The sequence below is a fragment of the Pseudopipra pipra genome, chromosome 3 (assembly GCF_036250125.1).
Source record: "Pseudopipra pipra isolate bDixPip1 chromosome 3, bDixPip1.hap1, whole genome shotgun sequence".
Taxonomy (NCBI): domain Eukaryota; kingdom Metazoa; phylum Chordata; class Aves; order Passeriformes; family Pipridae; genus Pseudopipra; species Pseudopipra pipra.
Window position 1 is genome coordinate 66759451 of NC_087551.1, and position 19710 is coordinate 66779160.

General features: G+C 38.5%; 1 protein-coding gene across 6 annotated transcripts in view; it reads left to right on the forward strand.

Moving 5' to 3' along the window:
- The window catches only part of ROS1 (ROS proto-oncogene 1, receptor tyrosine kinase), a 73485-nt gene that overhangs the window by 28505 nt on the left and 25270 nt on the right, over positions 1-19710 (forward strand). For all 6 annotated transcript variants that reach the window (XM_064649691.1, XM_064649692.1, XM_064649693.1 and 3 more), the window contains 12 exons: positions 663-925; positions 1514-1577; positions 2210-2412; positions 2940-3151; positions 3640-3926; positions 4905-5081; positions 7484-7701; positions 8351-8492; positions 13899-14131; positions 15063-15239; positions 16250-16424; positions 16900-17017. In XM_064649691.1, the coding sequence (XP_064505761.1) occupies positions 663-925; positions 1514-1577; positions 2210-2412; positions 2940-3151; positions 3640-3926; positions 4905-5081; positions 7484-7701; positions 8351-8492; positions 13899-14131; positions 15063-15239; positions 16250-16424; positions 16900-17017 (2269 nt within the window). The remainder of the gene's footprint in view (positions 1-662; positions 926-1513; positions 1578-2209; positions 2413-2939; positions 3152-3639; positions 3927-4904; positions 5082-7483; positions 7702-8350; positions 8493-13898; positions 14132-15062; positions 15240-16249; positions 16425-16899; positions 17018-19710) is intronic.

A 19710-nucleotide genomic window follows, 5' to 3' on the forward strand; every position in this document is an offset into this window, starting at 1 on the left:
CACAAAAGCACACAATTGCAATAATAGAATTCAGAACAGAAAATGGATGACAACATATCCGCCATGTGCTTATGACCACGAGCAAGAAGAGGAACTGGGATCCATCACAATGAATATCAAAGGCTGCATGCAATATCTTAAGTACTTATTAGATTTTTAGTAAATATTATGCGCTTTTTACTTTTGATTCAGTTTTTATTTTTTCTCTTATGCATGTCAAAATTAAGTTAGCTAAAATATAGTGTTGAGGGACTGGAGCATTGAGAAAGCTTATGAGATACAATAGATTTTGAAGTGGATAGAAGAGGAGATAGAGTACACGCTGTATTGTGAAAATTCTTGCTGCCCCATAGTTACCTACAGGACTTGGGTAAATAGATATGTCCCATCTCAGTGCAGGAGTGCATTTTTTTTTCTGTTTATGCAACTCTTTTTTTTGCTAGGCAAGTTAAATTCAGATACCAACACACCAATGAAAAACAGAAAGGAATTGCCATGAAGTTTTATATAATCTTCTGTAGTTTACACCTCACAAATTGCTATTTGTCTCTGTCAGCATTTGGGCTGTAAAGCTCTGGCCCAAGTTAACTATGAGGTAGAGTTTGTGTTTTAATAGAAGTATTGCTTCTGTGGTTTTTATCTTTTTTTATTGTTTGATACAGTTCCTTCAGCACCTACAAACCCTAGAATATATGTATTACGACATAACCTACATGAAAGTGATGAGAAAGTCCTTGTGGAGTTCAGGTGGGACAGACCTGAAAGGGACAATGGAGTATTAACGCAGTTCAGGATTTACTATCAATTACTGAATCAGAGTGGCACTGCTGACACTTTTACAGAGTGGAATGCAAGCAATGTTAAAACCACCCTGATGCGTTTTTCTCTCAAGAATGTGCTTCCTAGCCTCACAGTAAGGTTTCAGGTATGAAAAATTAAGCTTATGTCATGCTAGATGGTAGTGCAGTCTGATGTGTTTGCCTAGGAGATGGCACTGGGCTTAGGGCAAGAGCTTGTGGTTTCTGCGAGGACTTACACAGCTTCCATAAAAAAAGATTAAAACTTGCCAAGAAGTCATAGTCTCATTGTGATAAAAGCTTTGGAACACACAGAATGTGGGCTCGAAAGACAAGTTAAAAGCACGAGACCATGTAATAGACCAGGTATTGATGGGGAGAACACCGTGTTGGTTGAACCATCAACCAACAGTAGGAATTGCTCCAGGCTGGGGAAAAAGGCAGGACTGTCTGGAGTCCTTTGAGCTCCAATTGTTAGACGAAGCATGGATTGTCACTCTGTAGCCCACTGCTTAAAATTGTCTTCATAGCCACGGTCCAAACCTGAATGTTGCCTTTGAACTGACCAGTACTTATGTCAAACAGAAGCACACGTATATTCCTTGGTGAGCAGACAGTGGATCTACTGGTTTTGTCATTAACTATGACTTTACAGACTTTCAAGTGCAATCATTTACGCTCTTACTTAACATAAGGAACAATGTCCTGTCCCACAGGTGCAAGCCTTCACCTCTGTAGGTCCAGGACCTTTGTCTGAAATGGCAGAGAGGAATACATCAGGTATGGATGATTTAGTTGCCCTCTCATAGTTTGTGTGCACTAGCTGGTGAAATCGATAGTAGAAGAATCTGGCAATTTGATAAATATTCTCCAACACTTCATGTGACATTTGTTCCACCTTACAGCAGACACCACAGAGAAGATAGTTACAGCTTCTGACATGAAATGATGAACGCATCACTTATCATTAGACTAAATTTCAGAAATTTCAAGCCTTTCCTCAAAACCATGCTAAATTAACTTATCTAGTCAACTCCAGGAAATATGGCACGGTGGCTTTTGATCTGTAATCTGCATACTGCTAGAGATCGTAAAATATTTCTAATTAGTCTGTGAATAGTAACCAGGAGAGTTAGAGATCTGCTAGAGATCATAGGTTATTTCTAGTTGGGCTGTTAAAGTTAATTAAATGAGCAAATCTGTTTTATCATGCTTAAATTTGTTAGATAAACATCCACAATGCCATTGAAAATATCTGAGGAATTCATTGTGATGACAAGAAGGCGTCTCATTATTTTATTTATTTACTGAGAGCAGGGCCATCATTTATTTATATCTTGTACTTTCCTTATGAATTACTGTGATTATCTAGAATATTTTTCATAAATTCTGCTGTGTCCTTTTCCTTCCAGATCTTTTCCCTGTCCCAACTCTTATAACTATTACTGCCAACAACTTGTTTCTTGCTGACATAGACAGTAATCATACCATGTGGGAACTTTCAACAAAGACAAATGTAAAGGACATCTGTTTTACTGCTAATGATGACAAAGCTTACTATATAATACAAGATTCTCTTTTTATTCTGAATATGCAGAATGCTTCAAAGTTTCAGGTATTCCTATGTTCTTCCCTTACTTGAGAGAATCTAGGAAAGTGTGTGTCATTATTTTGTGGCCAACTGTGTTTTTGAAAAAGTAAAATGGGTGGAATATACCATTGATGAAGTTATCCTATTAATCACAAATAGCTTTACTGACATCTGCTTTGTTGAATTTAATCAGATATTTAATTTAAAATTCACGCTATTAAATACAAGAATTTTATTTTTGTAACAAATTTATGTAATTTCATTTCATTCTGATTTCAAGAATACACGAACAATATGGAAGCAATAATTGATATTTTTTAAACAATAGTTTGTATAAATATATAATATTATATATTTTATATTGTATAAATATATAATAATTGTATAAAAATATTGCAATCTTCAATCCATGGTGCTTCTTTGTATTTTGACTTCTACTTCCCAAGTAGACATTTCTTTCAGAAACAAATCTAATTTCATAACGTTCTAGCATAAGGTTGGAAATTTCTGCTCTTAAGCAGTTTTAGTAATGTTTTTATTTTTTCCTTAAGTTTTTCAAAGATGCATATCTTCACAATGCCACAGCCATAACAGTTGACTGGATTGCAAGACATCTCTTTCTTGCCTTGAAAACACCATGGAATGAAACTCAAATATTTGTTATTGATCTTGAGCTCAAGAAAAAATCTCTAAAAGCCTTGAACATGCAGTTGGGCAAAAGTAATTCAACTGTATCATCTCTGTTGTCATATCCTTTCTTAAGGTAAGGCGTATATTACTAATAACTTTTTAAAACATGTTTTAAACTTATTTTCATTAAGTCTTCAACTGTTAAGGACCAAAATGAGTTTTTGGCATTATGTAAATCTCAGAAATTTTTGGGTGTAGTTCTACTTTTATACAGCTAGTTGAGCTTGGTCATATCTAATTTCAAAAGATGTCTGTGTTTGAGTAAAGATTTCAAATCATACTTAAATACTGACAGGTTTTTCCATCTAAGTAATGTAAATGAAAATCGGCACCAGATAACAATTTTTTACAGTAACCACTTTATTCAGAATAATCAGTTATTGTGACCTTCCATACAAAAATAATCAGTAAGCCCTTGGAATCACTTTTCAAGTACATTGCTCTAGTTACCTCATTTTAGAGATTTGGAAGGTTTTTGGCTAATAACTCACAGGACTGCTCTTGGGGCAGATTGCTCAGATTGAAGTTTTTCTACTGTAAGAATTGCATTTTATTTGATAGCCGCTTGTACTGGATGGAAGAACTTGATTATGGAAGCCACATGTTCTATTATGATATTCCGAATAACACGGTGCACCACATTTTGGGATACATATCAGTAGAAGAACAGATGAGGAACTACTGCACCTGTAATGTGACAGAAGCAGAACTAGGAAGACCGATGAGTATAGATGTGTCTGACTCCAAGAATCCCCAGCTTCTCTTCATCAGAGGAAGAGATGAAATTTGGGCCTCAGATGTGGATGGTTGCCACTGTTGGAGAATTACCAAAATACCAGGTTTTCAAGGTCTGAGTGCTCTGTCATGTTTCTAGGTAGTTTGTGATTCTTGCTGTCTCTTACATCAAACAATATTCAGTTCCGAAAATAGCAGTCATGGAGCACATTATTTATAAAACTGATTCATCTTTAGTCAATATGGGCAAAATGTTTGTTCTATGTTTCCAGTTGTGTACCCTGTTGATACAAACTGGGAGGAAGAGCAGTGTGATGGAAGTATGTATTCTAGTAAGATGTAAATCAAATGAGATGCTACAGCCTCAAATGCTACCTGTCAACAGATTTCACTTAAAGTATTAACACTTTATTTTGCTAGGGTTTCATATTATCTACACCTATTAGAGTTTGTCTCAATGACAAAATACAGGAACATATTAAGTCATGCTTGAAAACAGCATTGGAGACTTCAATATGTGGGGAGGGTACTTCATTAAGGTACGGTCTTGTATGACAACTTATCTATATTTCAATTCTTGTAATAACACCTAATCTTGGTTGCTTGGTTTTCAGCTCAGTTCTGGACGAGTGCTGGTAAAGCTGTTCTGTTACCAGAGGAGCTGTCTTAATTGTTCCTGGGAGATGGCAGATCACAGTGGTTTACATCTTGGAAAAAAGATGAAAATTTCTGTAGACAACTCTCACTTTCATGTTTCATTTCTTGTGTTTGGTGATAGAATTACAGTTCTCATAATTATGGAAAATAAAACCCCTTCGAATCTACACTTGTAAACTGAAATAACAGTGTCTCACCTTCATGAGACCTACTTGAAAATATCAGAAATCTCTTTTCAAGGAGTGGTCTTTGAAGATACACTATGGCTATGTTGACTCAACCCATGTTGACACACTGTGAATACAAACACCCATCTACTCTTGTAAAATTGTTTGCTCAGGGTTGGACTCAATGATCCTTGTGGGTCCCTTCTAACTCAGCATGTTCTGTGATTCTGTGATTAAAAAACTTAACTATGCAATGTTTTCCTACAGGTAAGAAAATCGGCAGCTTGACTGCAGATAAGAAATTTATATACTGGAGTGCAGAAACAAAGGAATACACTGAAATTTGGCTAGCAAATAAAGAAAGCACAAGATACTTTCTTCACAAGAGACAAAATCATAAGCTAAAAATCTTAGCTTACAGCTCAGCGGCACAATTGTATCCAGGTAGAGGGGATTTGGTTTCTTTTGTAAATGTAATCAATTTATTTTAGAAGCATGTATTTAAGTTGCTGATGGTGCTATGTGTATTCATGCAAAGTATGCTTCATGGATTCAGGTACCTTCTACAGGGAAACAATTTGCATATTTTTTAAAAGGATGAATATAAGGACGGGCTTTATGTTAGATTGCATGAAAAGTCATGATGATGAGCATTGCCCATGTTTGTTAATGCCAAACCATGCCTATTTTCAAAGTTGTGTCAAACTTGGAGATTTAGAAAAGGTGGTGCACATTAAAGCACAGAAAAAGAGCAAATGTGTTCCACAGAGTGTTGTAGCAAGAGTTTGATAATGACCCCTGTTGTGACACTTATTTCTGGTTTTGTTCACAAGTATATAAAACTGAAATAAAAAGGTTTGCCCTTCCAAAGACAAAGAGGTAAGACTCTGATTATTAAAATTGTTTATAAAGAAGTACCTGAGACAATTATAGGTTACATTATAGTAGACCCAAGCTTCAGATAGAATGCCTAGTATTTTAAACAAATCATTGTAGAATAATGAAAGAAATAAAAAAATTAGTTTTAATAGAAAATTAGGATTCATGGTACCTATAGGGATTATCTTTGTAAATGCAGAGGGTGAGAATATATTTAAAATAATTCTTTAATTCCGGTTCAAACCTGACAAGTACACAAGAGAATGTTTTAACAATATAGAATTCATTGGAATAAAACAATGTCACATTCTTTTGGGTAGCCAGTAGCGTTACTCCTGCCTGCAGCTGCTCTTACCAATGCCCAGGCTATTCTTACCAGCACTTTGAGCATGTTTGTTTTCATGAGACCTGTGTGAATTTGGCATCGGTGCAGGAGCCTGGTTTGGCCCTGACACAAAATGTGCCATTCCCTGTCCCCAGGGGATAGGGTTTCCTGCAAGAGCCCCAGGCTTAGCTGGCTTAGAAATGGAAGAACCAAATCTCAGTCCAAATGGACTATTTATACCCAGAGATTCCTACAGAGCTCTTCTTATTTACATTGCTGCAAATATATTTGGAGGAATATACAACCTTGGCATCTGGGGAGGAGGGCAATAAAGAGAATTATTCACACAAGTTTAAAATAAAAGTAAGTGAACATGCTAAAATAAGAAAAAGAAAGTTCTCAGTACTGAAAGCAAATGGTGTATATGTGGAAAACTGGTGTTTGTAAAGACCATCTGGGTTGACTGACATGCTTTTTATTGCTTTAGTGATGTGAGCAAGGAGTACTGCTAGAGTTTCCTTTCATTCTAACCTATTTAATTGCCATCCAGAGATGTGATGTCAGTTGATCATTTGACACATTAGAAGTACTAGGTGAAAATTATTGTCTTGTCACCGATTCTCTGAGAGAATGATTTCTCTTCAGAGTTAGAAGGAAGGGGACTGAATATGTAGTGAAGGATTTTCTTGTCAGGGTAAACATATTTCTATGGAACTGCCTGACAGAAACTTTAACACTGAAAGTGACTCAATTCTTTATTCCATCTGGAACTTTTCCCATGGGTGTTTTACTACTCTACGTAGATATAAAATTGACAAAGATTTAACTTTACATTTTCTTCAGTTAAATAAGACTTTTTTAGTTGCTTTCCCTTCTATGGATGAACCCGACTTTGACGGGAATGTCAGGGTTGCTCATTTAGGAAGAAAAGATCTTGACTATGAGGTCAGTTGTTCTGGCCTAAGGGCAAGCATTGGTCCCTGTACCTTCTTCCCTATGCACAAGCGTTAATATTTTCCTTCTTAGAAGGAAATCCATTCAATATATCTTTATTTTGTTTTTAAAAGTATATCAAGTGATGAGGGATTTTTTTTTTGCTACTTTTTGTTAACTGTCAGAATGTAGTTTCATATTGCTTTCTCCTTACAGACTCCTTTATTAGTTCCAAAATTTGTCTCTCCTTCCCTGTTGTTGCTTTGCACGTGGAAAGATGCTTGGAAAAAAACCACAAACCAAACCCATTTAATTGCTAGAGAAAGGTACTCTCTATTCCTTGTCACAGGAAATATTCTCTATTTCCTCTGACAAGCGAGTTTGGGCTTATCAATATTTACTGCCCTTGATAACACAGTAACTACAAATTGCATTTCCATTTTCTGCTTAAAGAAGAACATAAATTCTTTATTAAAGCTGTATCTTATCAAGCATAAATGAGGCTTCCTTTGGTGACCATTATTTTTGTGTCCACGAAAGTCATCAAATAAAGTACATTCAGGTGGGTTTTTCTTCTGTTTTGGTTTGTAAAAGCGGAGAGAATACTTTGTAGTTATGCTTTCTGCTAAGAACAGTGGTAAGATCCCATGCCAGCTTGGGTTGATCCAGCCATAATTAACTTTTTTTTTAAATTTTATCTCTTTCCTAGATAAAAGATGCCTGATGGTATTGCCAGACACCGATAAACCTACTATCCTTGCTAGGACGAACACCAGTGTTACATTAAGGTTACCATCTGTCACACCACAGCAGCTATGCCCTGGCATAACACGGCCTACACCGACATACCTGGTATTTTTCAGAGAAATGACTGACAACTGCAGGAACCCAAGATACTGTTTGTCTGCTCTACAGCAGAAAACATTGGTATGGTTATTTCAGAACAGAAATGCATGTCATATCACATATAAACAGGGAATATGATATCACTTGTAGTAATTTTATAAACCATTCTGTAACTTTCTATCAGTGAGTTTTTCCATTTCTCTGTTCCAACAGTAATTCACCTTTCTGTCTGGTAAGTGGTAGATTTCTTAGCTTTCCTTTGTGCAAGCACTCCTCTACTTTTCAACATGCCTTTGCTAAAATCCTGCTGAAATAGGTCTTCAGTTTCTACTTGTAAAATGAGTGGTTGTGGTTGATATTAATCTGTTGAAATAACTCTTGAAGCCATCCAGCAACCAAATAGTTTGCCTTTATGTTCTTTGTGGTAGTTGTACTTCTATTCATAATTTTTTCTTCTTACATTTTTTTTAACTTTGCCTTTTCTGGAATTACCATTGAAGAGTGTGGTACTATACTTTGGCTTGTTTTTGGGTATGTGCTTTCTTTTCTGTAGTGACCTATTACCAAAACTATGATTTTAACATTCTTTTTTTAAACACCGAAGTGTAGTACAATACAAAAGAACTACTGTATTATTTTTTTTAACATGCATTTCACTGACAGATGTTTGGGTTGACGTATGACTCTCTTTTCTGAGAATGCATGTTTATTATCTGATTTCTAATTACAGGAATTTCAGGATCCTATTGCTGTCCTAGACAACCTACAGCCATTTTCAAGTTATGCCATACAAGTAGCAGTGAAAAACTACTATTCAGAAGAGGAAGTGCAGCCTATGGGAAAACACACAGTTGGCACAACTCTATGTGGAGGTTTGTTTCATATTTTATTCTGATTTTGAACAGAATTCTCATCTCGCTTAAAGAAAGATATATGTAAGTTTGGTTTGTAAATCAGGAAGCAGACAAATTGTCTGCTTAAAATTTAACCTGTGTAGATCTTTACAAGGTTTTGGCAACCAGACTTGATGAATTTGTAAGATTCATAAGACACATATGTATTCTTTAATGTTTTGGCTCATTGGCTTCCTGAGGAAAGATAAACTATGGTTAAAATTGGGTAAACAGTTGCAGTTTCTGCCTTGGACCACATCTTTTAATAGGTTGTATTTGAATGTATATGTGGTTATATACGTTTAAATATGTGTGTTACATGTTCATTCAGCATTAAGATTTTTTCCCCTCGGCTTGACATCATTCTCATAATTACTGTTTCTTAAGGTCATGCAGATTTGTTTTGTTGTGAACCAGGCTGAAAAGACAATGCTTTGTTTTTACTTTTGGCCTGAATGACAACAGCCTGTTTCCAGTTGGCTTCAAGAATTTTGGTGCACCCTTTCAGTCCTTTCCAGATAGGAAGAAAAAGCTAGGACTAGTGCTTTGCACATGAATGTTCACTGTGTCATTTAGGAGTGGACTGGTTAGAGGTTACCTAAAAATAAATAAGCACATTGGTAAACTTATCTAATTATGGCAGAGGGAAACTAAGAAATCTGTGTGTGAGTGGATAGGTGAGAGAGGTTTTAGTGAAGGCAAGAGGCCAAGATAAGATGTTAAGTGTGTTGGGTTGACCCTGACTGGATGCCAAGTGCCCACCAAATACAATCTATCACTCCCCTCCTCAGGTGGACAGGTAGGAGGCTCATGGGGTTGAGATCAGTCGCCAGTTACTATCATGGGCAAAACAGGCTCAATTTGGGGAAATTAATTTAATTTATTACCAATAAAATCAGAGTAGGATCATGAGAAAAAAAAGAAAACCTTAAAACACCTTAATCCCAGCCATCCCTTTTTCTGAGGCTTTACTTCTAGTTTTGTCTACCTCCTCTTGTGCAATGGTGCAGGGGAGGTGCGGAGGGAGGGTTGTAGTCAATTCATCACATGTTGTCTCTGCCACTACTTCCTTCTCAGAAGGAGGGCTCTTCACATCCTTTCCCTGCTCCAGCATAGAGTCCCTCCCATGGGAGACAGTCCTCTATGAACTTCAACATGAGTCCTTCCCACAGGCTCCAGTTCTTCACAAACTGCTCCAGCATGAGTCCCTTCTACGGGCTGCAGTCCTTCAGGAACAGGCTGCTCCAGCACGGGTCACCTGTGGACAAAAGTCACAAGTCCTGCCAGCAAGCCCTCTACAGCATGGGCTCCTCTCTCCACAGGTCCACAGGTCCTGCCAGGAGCCTGCTCCAGCACAAGCTTCCCATGGAGTCAGAGCCTCCTTCAGGCATCCACCTCTTTTTGTGGGGGGTTCTCTAGGGGCTGCAGGTGCTCCACCATGGACCTCCTCAGGCTGCAGAGGCACAGCCTGATGTTCTATGTTCTTCACCATGGACTGCAGGAGAATCTCTGCCCTGATGCCTGAAGTATCTCCTGTCCTTCCTTCTTCACTGACCTGAGTGTCTGCAGAGTTGTTCCTCTTACATATTCTCACTCTTCTCTCCAACTGCAGTTGCACATTTTTCTTTTTTCTTTTCTTAAATATTCTACAGGTGCTACCACCACTGCTAATGGTAATGGCTTTGGCCAAGGTGGTCTTGGCCTTGGGTCCATCTTGGAGCCACCTAGCATTGGCTCCGTTGAACACAGACGAAGCTCAGGGGGAGTTCAGCTTGTCATATTTGATGAAACTTGGGGCATATAATAGTAAGGAAAACCAACTCTCTGCCGCTTTAGTACAGACCCATGTATCCCCTCTGTCCTTGAAACCAACATGACCTGGAAACTTTCATCAGTTACTAGAAGAGGAATTGAGATTCACATGCAGCTCAAGTCCAGGGTGTCTTTATTCTCTGAGAATACTACTAGTCTGAGCTAGATGCCTCCTGTGCTTGGAAACACCTAAGTGAGGGCAGGAAGATACTTCAGCTCACTCCCTGCTTCACTCCACTTGTTTCCAGCTGTGGGGCAGCTACTGGGTGAATTCCCTGAAGCCCTTGTTGTCTTCCAGAAAGAAAAGGGTCATCCAAATAGTATGTAATACTTTTGCACATACTGTCTTACATTGTAACCCAACCCAATAGAAGTACCTTGCTCAGCACTTTTTCTTGTTTCGCATGTGTGTGTACTCATGCACACGTGTACCTGTCTTCCAGAGGAGTTGCCTTTATGCTTTTCTTCGGATTATTTTCTCATAATTGGAGTGCACCTGCTGAACTCTCTGAAAATATGAAAAACTATTATAAGAGGTAGCTATTCCCTGTAGTATACACAGTGCTTGCTCTTCTGTTGTAGCAGATTTGCTCTGAAGCTGTCGCCCATTTATTGTGGCGGGTGTCATCAGCCAGTGTCAGCTTGATCCACATAAAGTCGTCACTTGCATCAGGCACCTCTGATAATACCTAAGTCAGCAAGGCAGAATTATATATAAGTCTACGTGGCAGCAACTCTGTGCTCTGCAGGAAATACTGGGGAGATTGTACCTAACGATGCTTGCTGTTGAATTCACAGGGATATGGAAATGCTATGGACCTCATCTTCACTAGTTTTCCTGCCTGGCTCTTGTCCTGAAGAATTGGAGCAGTTTTTCTTTGAGAAAGGAGTAAAACTGAGAGTCACACTCCACCTGGTCCCTGGGCATTGGCTCACTTGGCCCAGGTACAGCAGGGATGGCTATAGCTACATACAGCTGTGCAGGCTGGGCAGCTATGCAGATATTGTGACATGCAGTTAGGGTGCCACAGCAGGATTTCTAAGGTTTCCCTCCCTCTTTCTTTACCTCTCCTTGGCTTTTGGCTACTTCAGAAGGTGCTAAAGTAAGTAGAATTGAAATAAGGACAGCCACCGCTATGTTTTTCTTGCTTGCCTCAATGTCTCTCTCCCTAGTGATCAGCTATGTCCAAGGAAACACTTTATTCAAAATACCTGGCAGCAAGTACGTGCCAGGGGTCCTGTTTCCTTTTCTTCTTCCCTTGGGGATGTACTCTGTGATTTCTTTAAAGGTTCATTTATAGAATAAGTAACCTCTCTTTCTGCCACCATTGTCCACGGGAGAGCATCACCTGTGAACTGCCAGTGGCTTCTCTTATGCACAGATCATTCTCTGGTTTTTGTCCTGGGAGCAGTCACATTTTCCCCCTCTGTTTAAGAGGAACCTCTTTTCATCTTTCAAATGAAAGTGGAACAAGAGGTGCAGGCATATTGCCACTCTTCTTTTGGAATCCAGACATATTATACTTCGGAAGTTCTCTTGCAACTATGCTATTTTTTTTCCTCTCAACAGTCAGATCTCTTAGCATCTGCAGCTTCAAGCAAATAGGCTCTCATCCTGTGTGGATCTCTGAATATGAGCCAGTGTCTTCTACCATGTCTTCAGTGACAAGACTAGAGGAAATGGCCTTAAGCTGAGACAGAGGAGATTCAGATTAGATATTAGAAAAATTTTTTTCACTGTTAGGATGATCAGGCATTGGAATAGGTTGCCCAGGGAGATGGTGGAGTCATCATCCCTGGAGGTATTTAAAAAGCATCTGAATCTGGTGCTGGGTGGTTTGGCTTAGTGGTTTAAGGGATACAGTGCTGGGTGGATGGTTGGACTGGATGATCTTAAAGGTCTCTTCCAACCTTGATGACCCTATAACTCTATATTTTCTGTATTCTAAGGAATCCATGGGTAAAAAAAAATAGATTTCAATTCTTTGCATGAGAATCCATATATATAGTATAAAATTAGTGTGACACGTTGATTGAATAACATTGAATACTATTGGGATGCCGCAAGAATTCACACCATTACTTCTTTGTATGGTAAACTGATCCATCCTGCAGCAATGTGCGCCCTTTCAGGGGTGAAACATGAGGGTAGCAATGAAATGGGAGACTGAATTGCTCCACTGAAATGGAATTTTTCAGTCTCAAGTTAAAATGAAACATGAAACTCAGAATAGGCCTCTCTAGCTGGGGCAAAACAAAACATCCGGATCAAAATAAAGTCCTAGACAAAAGCCAAACCAAATCAAACAACCAAGCAACCCTCCCCCCGATATCCCAGCCCACAAATACATTTTTAATATGTATTTGTATCAACATTCAGAACGCTTTTCACAATTTGTTGAAAAATTTCCAACCAGCTGTAAATAGAAGGTATATGTGTCCTGACAATTATGTTCTCAATTTCATGAATGTAACTGCTAGTTTAAATTGTAATCAGATGCTGCTAGAGCCTCTTGAAGTGTGTACACTATTTTACACCTCTGAAGCTGTGTGAATTCCTTCTCCTTTCAATTCTGTAATGAAGTAAAAGAAGCTCAGATTAATCTGTGCTTTCCATCAAATAGCAAGATAGAGGGAATGAAAAAAGAGGAAAACAACTTAGAAAAAATAATGCACTGCTCTTGCCACAGAGTGTCACTCTTACTCCACATATGTCTAAGCTAGAAAAATGAGAAGTTTGTCTTCTTTATTTGTCTAATTTCTGCACATTTCATTAAATAAGCTACAGTCTTGCTACTAGGACATAAATGATAGCATAGGGACTCATCATTCTGATATGTTGGGAAAATAAGTGAACTTTTTACCTATCTGGACGGTTCAATAGCAAATGAACTTTTCAATGCAGAGGTGGGATATGCCATATACTGTTTCAAAGTCTGTGACCTTAAAGCTTCAAAGGAAAGGTTGTTTTCTCCAGAACAATTAGTGAGTAACCAGCTGGTATGAACATCAGACCAGCAACCCAGTTTGTTCCTTACACAGCTCAGCCAGATCATGTTTTTCTGAGCAAAATTGCAAATTATGGCAAACAGTGCTTAGTTTTGGGTTTTCTTCCATCAGAAGTTTCTGTTCAAGAACAGACTTTCCAATTGGAATAGTGCACAGGTATTTTTTTGTGTGTGTGTCCAAGTAAGCATCATATTAAACTCACATCTGAGACCCCGATTAGGAAACCAAGAGAGAGCAGGAATTCAGTGATATGACTATAAATGTAGTGGTACAGGACACCAGATTTCTTGGTATTTTTTTGTCTGCTTTCATTGTAGGATAGCTAAGAAGATACAAAAAAATCCCTCAAAATATTTCAAACTTGTCTGCAGCTGACTGACTATACAAGAATATGAGTTTTACACGTGTAAAGTGTCAGTCTTGTAAATTAATCATATTCATATACATCTAACCTTATTCTCCTTCCCTGGTGATATTTCTTGACTTCTTTAAAAATAAAACAGACAAAAAAACATCTTGTGAGATCTGTACCTAAAAGAAGATTGGTTTTTCTTTCTATTTTAGTACCAGAGGCAGTTGATACAATTAAAACATTAGTTTTGTCTGACACCACCATCAATATATCTTGGAGTGAACCTCTGAAGCCAAATGGACCTCTTGAATCCATCCGCTATCAAATCGCTGTCAATTCATTACCTCCTGTTCCAGTGACACCCTTGCGAAAAAGTGAATTTTCAAATGGGATGCTTGCCTGGTCTGTCAGTGGGCTCCAACCTGGAACAAGCAATTCATTCAAGGTACAGTTGCAAGTAGTTTTATTGGTTTGTTCACTAAACTGCAAATATTTTGACTGCTCTTCTGTAAAGCAGACAAATAAAAGTGTCCAGTGTGGATTCATAACAAAATGTACTGCTTCTCCCTTTACAGATGAAGACTTAAAAGAAAAACAATAAATGATGTGTCTTGACAGCAGGGCTGTCAGCAGAGTGACATTTTCAAAAGCAAACAAGTAAACATGTTGTCTGCAGAATGTACTCTGGGTACATCACAAATAGTCACAGTGTGGTTTTCACAGTTGGGAGAACATTCAGATGATGGCAGGAGGGGATCTGTTCTGGTCTTAATTTGATTTTGTGCTTTTGTTAAAAGCTTGGATGTTACAATGAGGAATATATATATGTGTGTGTATACATATGTGTATATACATATATATACATATATATATATATGCATGTATGTATACACGCACCTACCTAAATACCTGTATGAGTTTATGCAAGTATGCATACCCAAACATAGGTCATATTGGACTGTGGCTTAGTGAAAGGCAACATCCTAAGGCACCTCCTCACTTTGTGTTTTTGTGGTTCTAAAGCCCTGCCTAATATGATGTGACATCTGCATGTCACAGATGTCATGTGTAAGACCACGTGGCATTTAAGAAAGGTCTAGAAAGAGAAAAGTCTTAGTAAGAAAGCTGAGCTGAGAAACTAAGAAGAATCTCTGAGGAAGGGGAGGGTACTCCATGCCCTCCAGGCCATGGACTTCCAGCCTGAAGGTGTGTAACACTGCAGCTATGAGGCTTAAAATCTTTCTACACCTGTATCTGTATTGCCTGAACACTGTCTTGTTTGAAAACAGCTAGTCTTCTAAACATTTTGAGTTGCTAAAGCAAAGCTACCTTTCCAAGTGGTCTGGTATTGTATAGTTCGTTCATTTCCTTACTAGGTTCTTGCTTTTCATCCTGAGGAGAATTGGTTTTCTGAAAGTGTCCCTGTCATCGCAAAAACTTTTGAGACTCCACCTGCACCTGTCAACATAGTTCCCAGAAATACAAGTTTCCAGCTAGAATGGAGAGCTCCTCTGCACATCAAAGAATCCAGCTTCTGGTTTGAGCTGTGTAAGGTAAAAATACCACTTACGGTTTTTGTTCATATTAGAGTGAATTTAAGCTACTCTCTCCCGATGAGCAGGACAGGGTGGGTGGCAGGATGTACATGAAGAGTCTCAGTGAATAATTTGGGCATGATGATGTCAGTCTTAGTGTCTCAGAAGGGGCAGGATGGAGTCAGCATTTGCCAGGAACAAGGAGGAATGAAGCTGGAGCATTTAGTACTCCATAGTGCCAAAGGACATCCTGGATGACCCCATCAGAATTACTCCTGGGTCTCCGGTTTCAGCAGAGTCCTCTCCCTGTTTCCTCACTGCCCTGCCCCAACCTGGCTTGCAGCTATAACTCCTATGTTTGCTCTGCACAAGAAAAAGAAGAAAAGGGTTTTCAGCAATAAATATTAGCTACAACCTAGTATCTGAATTTTATTTTCCTGTGATAGAGGCTAGGAGAAAATGCTAGAGACAAAGACAGATCCAGAAGTGCAAACTGTAGAAGTAAGCGCTAGAGTGACAGCAACATGGATGAAAACTTCAGATTTTAATGCTTGAACCAATGAACACTGAAAAAGTCATGTGCTAAGCTGAATCACATAGATTCTTTAATATATAAAATCAGATTCATTAGACTTACACCAAAGATTTCCCTGCCCTAAAACAAATGTCATAGTACAATTCCTCTAAACCACCTCCTTTCAATTGTGTCATGGCAAGCTGAACTCATGGGCACATCATGGTGATCCAGAAATACAAGGGGAAGTCTCCTCTTGGCTGTGTAAAGCGGTCACTTAATCTATTGATCTTTATTACCAACAAGACTTGTAGGTCTTCTGAAAACAAAGAAAAAAATTAGAGTTTGTGACCTTGGTCTCTAAGAGGACAAAGTCCCATGATCGAAACAGCACATGTGTCATAACCCCACTACAATATTAAGAGGTGGAAAAGTAGTAATTCTACCCAGGCATAGAACTGTGACATGCTTCAGAAGAGCAATAAAGTTGACTATGATGATTTTTTTTTTCTAGTGGCCAACAAAGAGTGACTGGTTTTCTCCTGCAAGCACTACGTGCACAGCAGATCTTGTTTACACATGCAACCTGACAGGAACTCTTCCTTCAACCAACTATTTTGTAAGAGTAACAGTAGTTTATGTTACAGGACTGAAAAGCACTTCCTCTTCAACAAGCTTTAAAACTACAGGTAAGCACTCAATGTAGGATAACAAGATTTTAAGACTATTTTCAGGATGTGAATATTAAACATAATATTTTCTAAAATTTAACAGGCAATTTTCTTATACTAAGAGCCAATAGTTCTGCATGTTTGAAAAAGAATAATACAATATCATACCTTTGAAAGTAGTAGGGTGAAAGAAATGAGGTTTATTTCCAAGTGGTGCAGAGGAAAAGAGTGATGGAAACTGAAATGAAATGCCTATATCGATATGAACTCATAACCGGTGAAAGGCTACATGTGAATAAAAATTTTGAAATTTATCCATTGCAAAGAGAAGGCCAAAGATACATTCCAGATGGGGATTATTGCTGTAGATCCTCCATCCTTTTGTGCGTCTAAACACCCATGTGCACATCTAATTTTTTTCTGTGCCCGTTAGCCCTTTGGCTTGCTATAAACACATTCTAAAGGTTCTGTTTCTTTCCCTGTTTGGCTTAAGCTGGTGTTCCTAGTAAGCCAGGAGTACCAAAAAGAGCAGAAGACTCTAAAAACTCCATACAGTGGGAAAAGGCTGATGATAATGGAAGCAACCTGACCTACTATATCTTAGAAAGCAGGTAAGCTATGCATGCAGGTACCCTTCCCATAGGTAGCAGCCCAGAAAAAGATCCAGTGTGCAGGAATTTCCAGGTTGGCTGTGATGGGAAGAGTGAAGTATCTATGATGCAGAAGGCCCTTCTCATTGGGATCCCTTTCTTAGGTAAACCAAGTAGCCGTAATTTCCAGAAATTCCTGGAAAACTTAGAAGAAAATATACACTAGCAATATTTTCGGACCAACTTTGAAATATGGTGATATATTTGGATCTTTGTCAGTGAATTAGAAGATTCAGAGATAATTTCAAATCACAAATTTCAAGTATGTAGTATGTATTTTTGGCTAAAACATATGTATAAATATCTTAGTGTTCAGAGGACTTATGAAAAGGTCTTATAGCGTTGCCAGAAGTAGGGTATTCCCACTAACATGGGATGACTATTGTTACAACTTGTCTCAGAAGGGGAGGGTAACCCAAGTTCTTATTAATGAATCCCTTGAGGTGTATTAGAGTGAAATGACATTGAATAATCAGTGTTTGCAAACATATGTATGTAGAGTTTATTTTGGAACAATTTTGTTTCAAAGGTAAACAGGTATGTTGCCATTTTGGGTGTTATCATCTATAGCAATATAGAAGTATTAAAGCATTATAGCAATATAGCAATATTACAGCATAAAGATAACACTTAAAGAAATGCATAAGGGAGAGAAAGGGGAAGAAAGGATAAAGTTGGAAATATATATATAATCACAGCCCACTGGATCCAGCAATGAAACTTGGTAGTTACAGCTTCCATGTCAGTTGGTTGATGTGGTGGTCTTGGTCTGTTGGGGCTGGGGGAAGCCCCCCACAAAACTCCAATATTTCATGAGTAAATGTACACTTCCAGCTCAGGTGGGAACACTCTGTACCTCCCCGAGGCAGGGAGTTTTACCATGGATCATGTCACAGGACATGTCACAAGTTTTCCATGCTCCTCCAGAGAGGTTTTCACAGCAGAGTCATCATGTAAAAGGGAGGATGTTGGCATGATAAGAATTTATCCCACCTTGCAGAATTTGTCTCTTCTTAGTCTCTTTCCTTATGTGGAAATCCAGTTTGTAGCTTCAGGTACACCTGCACCTGGGATAGTTGGACAACAGCACCCACTCATCTGATTTGAAGGTCCTTTCACAGTAGGCATGTTCAGGGAGGGGTGGGCTTTGCTGGGTGAGCAGTTGTTTCTTTGCAGATTGCAAAAGTCTTTTGGTGATCTTATAATGAGTAAGTCATTAACTGTTTCAGTCTCTGATAACTATATAATTTTTAAAATGCTCTGTCATCAAATACAGACTGCCTGGACTATACATGTCACACTAGAGTGCCAGTTCATGCTTATTCCTGCATTGACATTGGAAGGGCTGGGTGGGCAGGTTAGAGTATATTGCTGTGGGCAGTGACTCTGAAACTTCTAATTTTTTGACCATGACTCTGGAGAGATCTGTTTAAAGCAGTCAGAGCAAAGCTTAATTAACCATTATTTAAAAATGAGAAGAGTCCATCTTCTGATATGTCAGCCATGTCATTGTTTGAAATCACTACTGATGGAAGGAAGTAGTTTGCTAAACTCAGCTATTATTTCTTTCTTCTCAGTTAACTCTCTGCTTATGAAAGCTAAGGACTGACAGCACTCTAGAGCTGGGCACACCTTACCTATATAAGTTTTCACCCAGACATATTTTCCTGGTGCTGTAAGCTTCCTCTGTACAGCTCTGCGAGCATACGGGAGCACTGACCCACATGCTATGAGTCAACAATAATTTTGATATACCAGCAGCCAGTCTGTATCTGACTTACTGTGGATGGGTAAAGAAAAGTCAGACTCTTGGCCTGTGTCAGGGCCGTGCATTAGCTGCTGTGTTCTCCAGACTCCAGCTTCTTACTCATCTCTGGAGTCATGAAGCATCGCTGAGGTGGTCTTTTAATTAAATAAGCTTTTCTCCTTCAGTCTGAATGTGCACATGCTGATGTTTTTGACTGAATTTCACTTTGAGCCTCGTGGCCCTTTTACATTAGATAGAAAAATGTTAGGTCATTTGCACAGCATTCTAGAAAATATTTGCATAGCCCTTTGAAACAACCACTTTTTATCATACAGCTCTAGTAGGGATATTTGTACACCAAGGACATGAAAATATAGTTTTCCCATGTCTTTTTGGTTTAGAAGCATTTGAACTTTTTTCTGCATTAAGGTGTGTTGGGAAAATGATTGACATGCTCATGAAGGTCATTTCACATGATATATCATGGTCTTGCATGACATGAAATGATGTTTCAGATATGGCCTTTCAAGTTTTAATACATGGTCTTCTTTTGCTTTGTGAATAATCAGCTCTGAATTTATTGTGAGCAGTCAATCTCAGTCCAGTGGGAAGGTGGCTAACTAAAGAATTGTGTCTTTGCTGCCAATTACTTCCTTCCTGTTTAGCTTTTGAAACCTGAGCCACTGAATTACTCTGGGCCTGGGCAATCAAAAAGCTCTAATAGGATAGGAAAAAAATGGTTACTTTTTTCTGAAAGCTAAATAAGAATATTTTTAAATTGTGGCTGTGAGGCATATGCTGAAACAAGTGAAAGTGTGCTGTAGCTTTTTATGTCTAAAATGTTCTAGTATTTAATTTCCAGTGTGAAGATAAAGACGTGTGATGCTTCACATTGCTGAAATGGTAT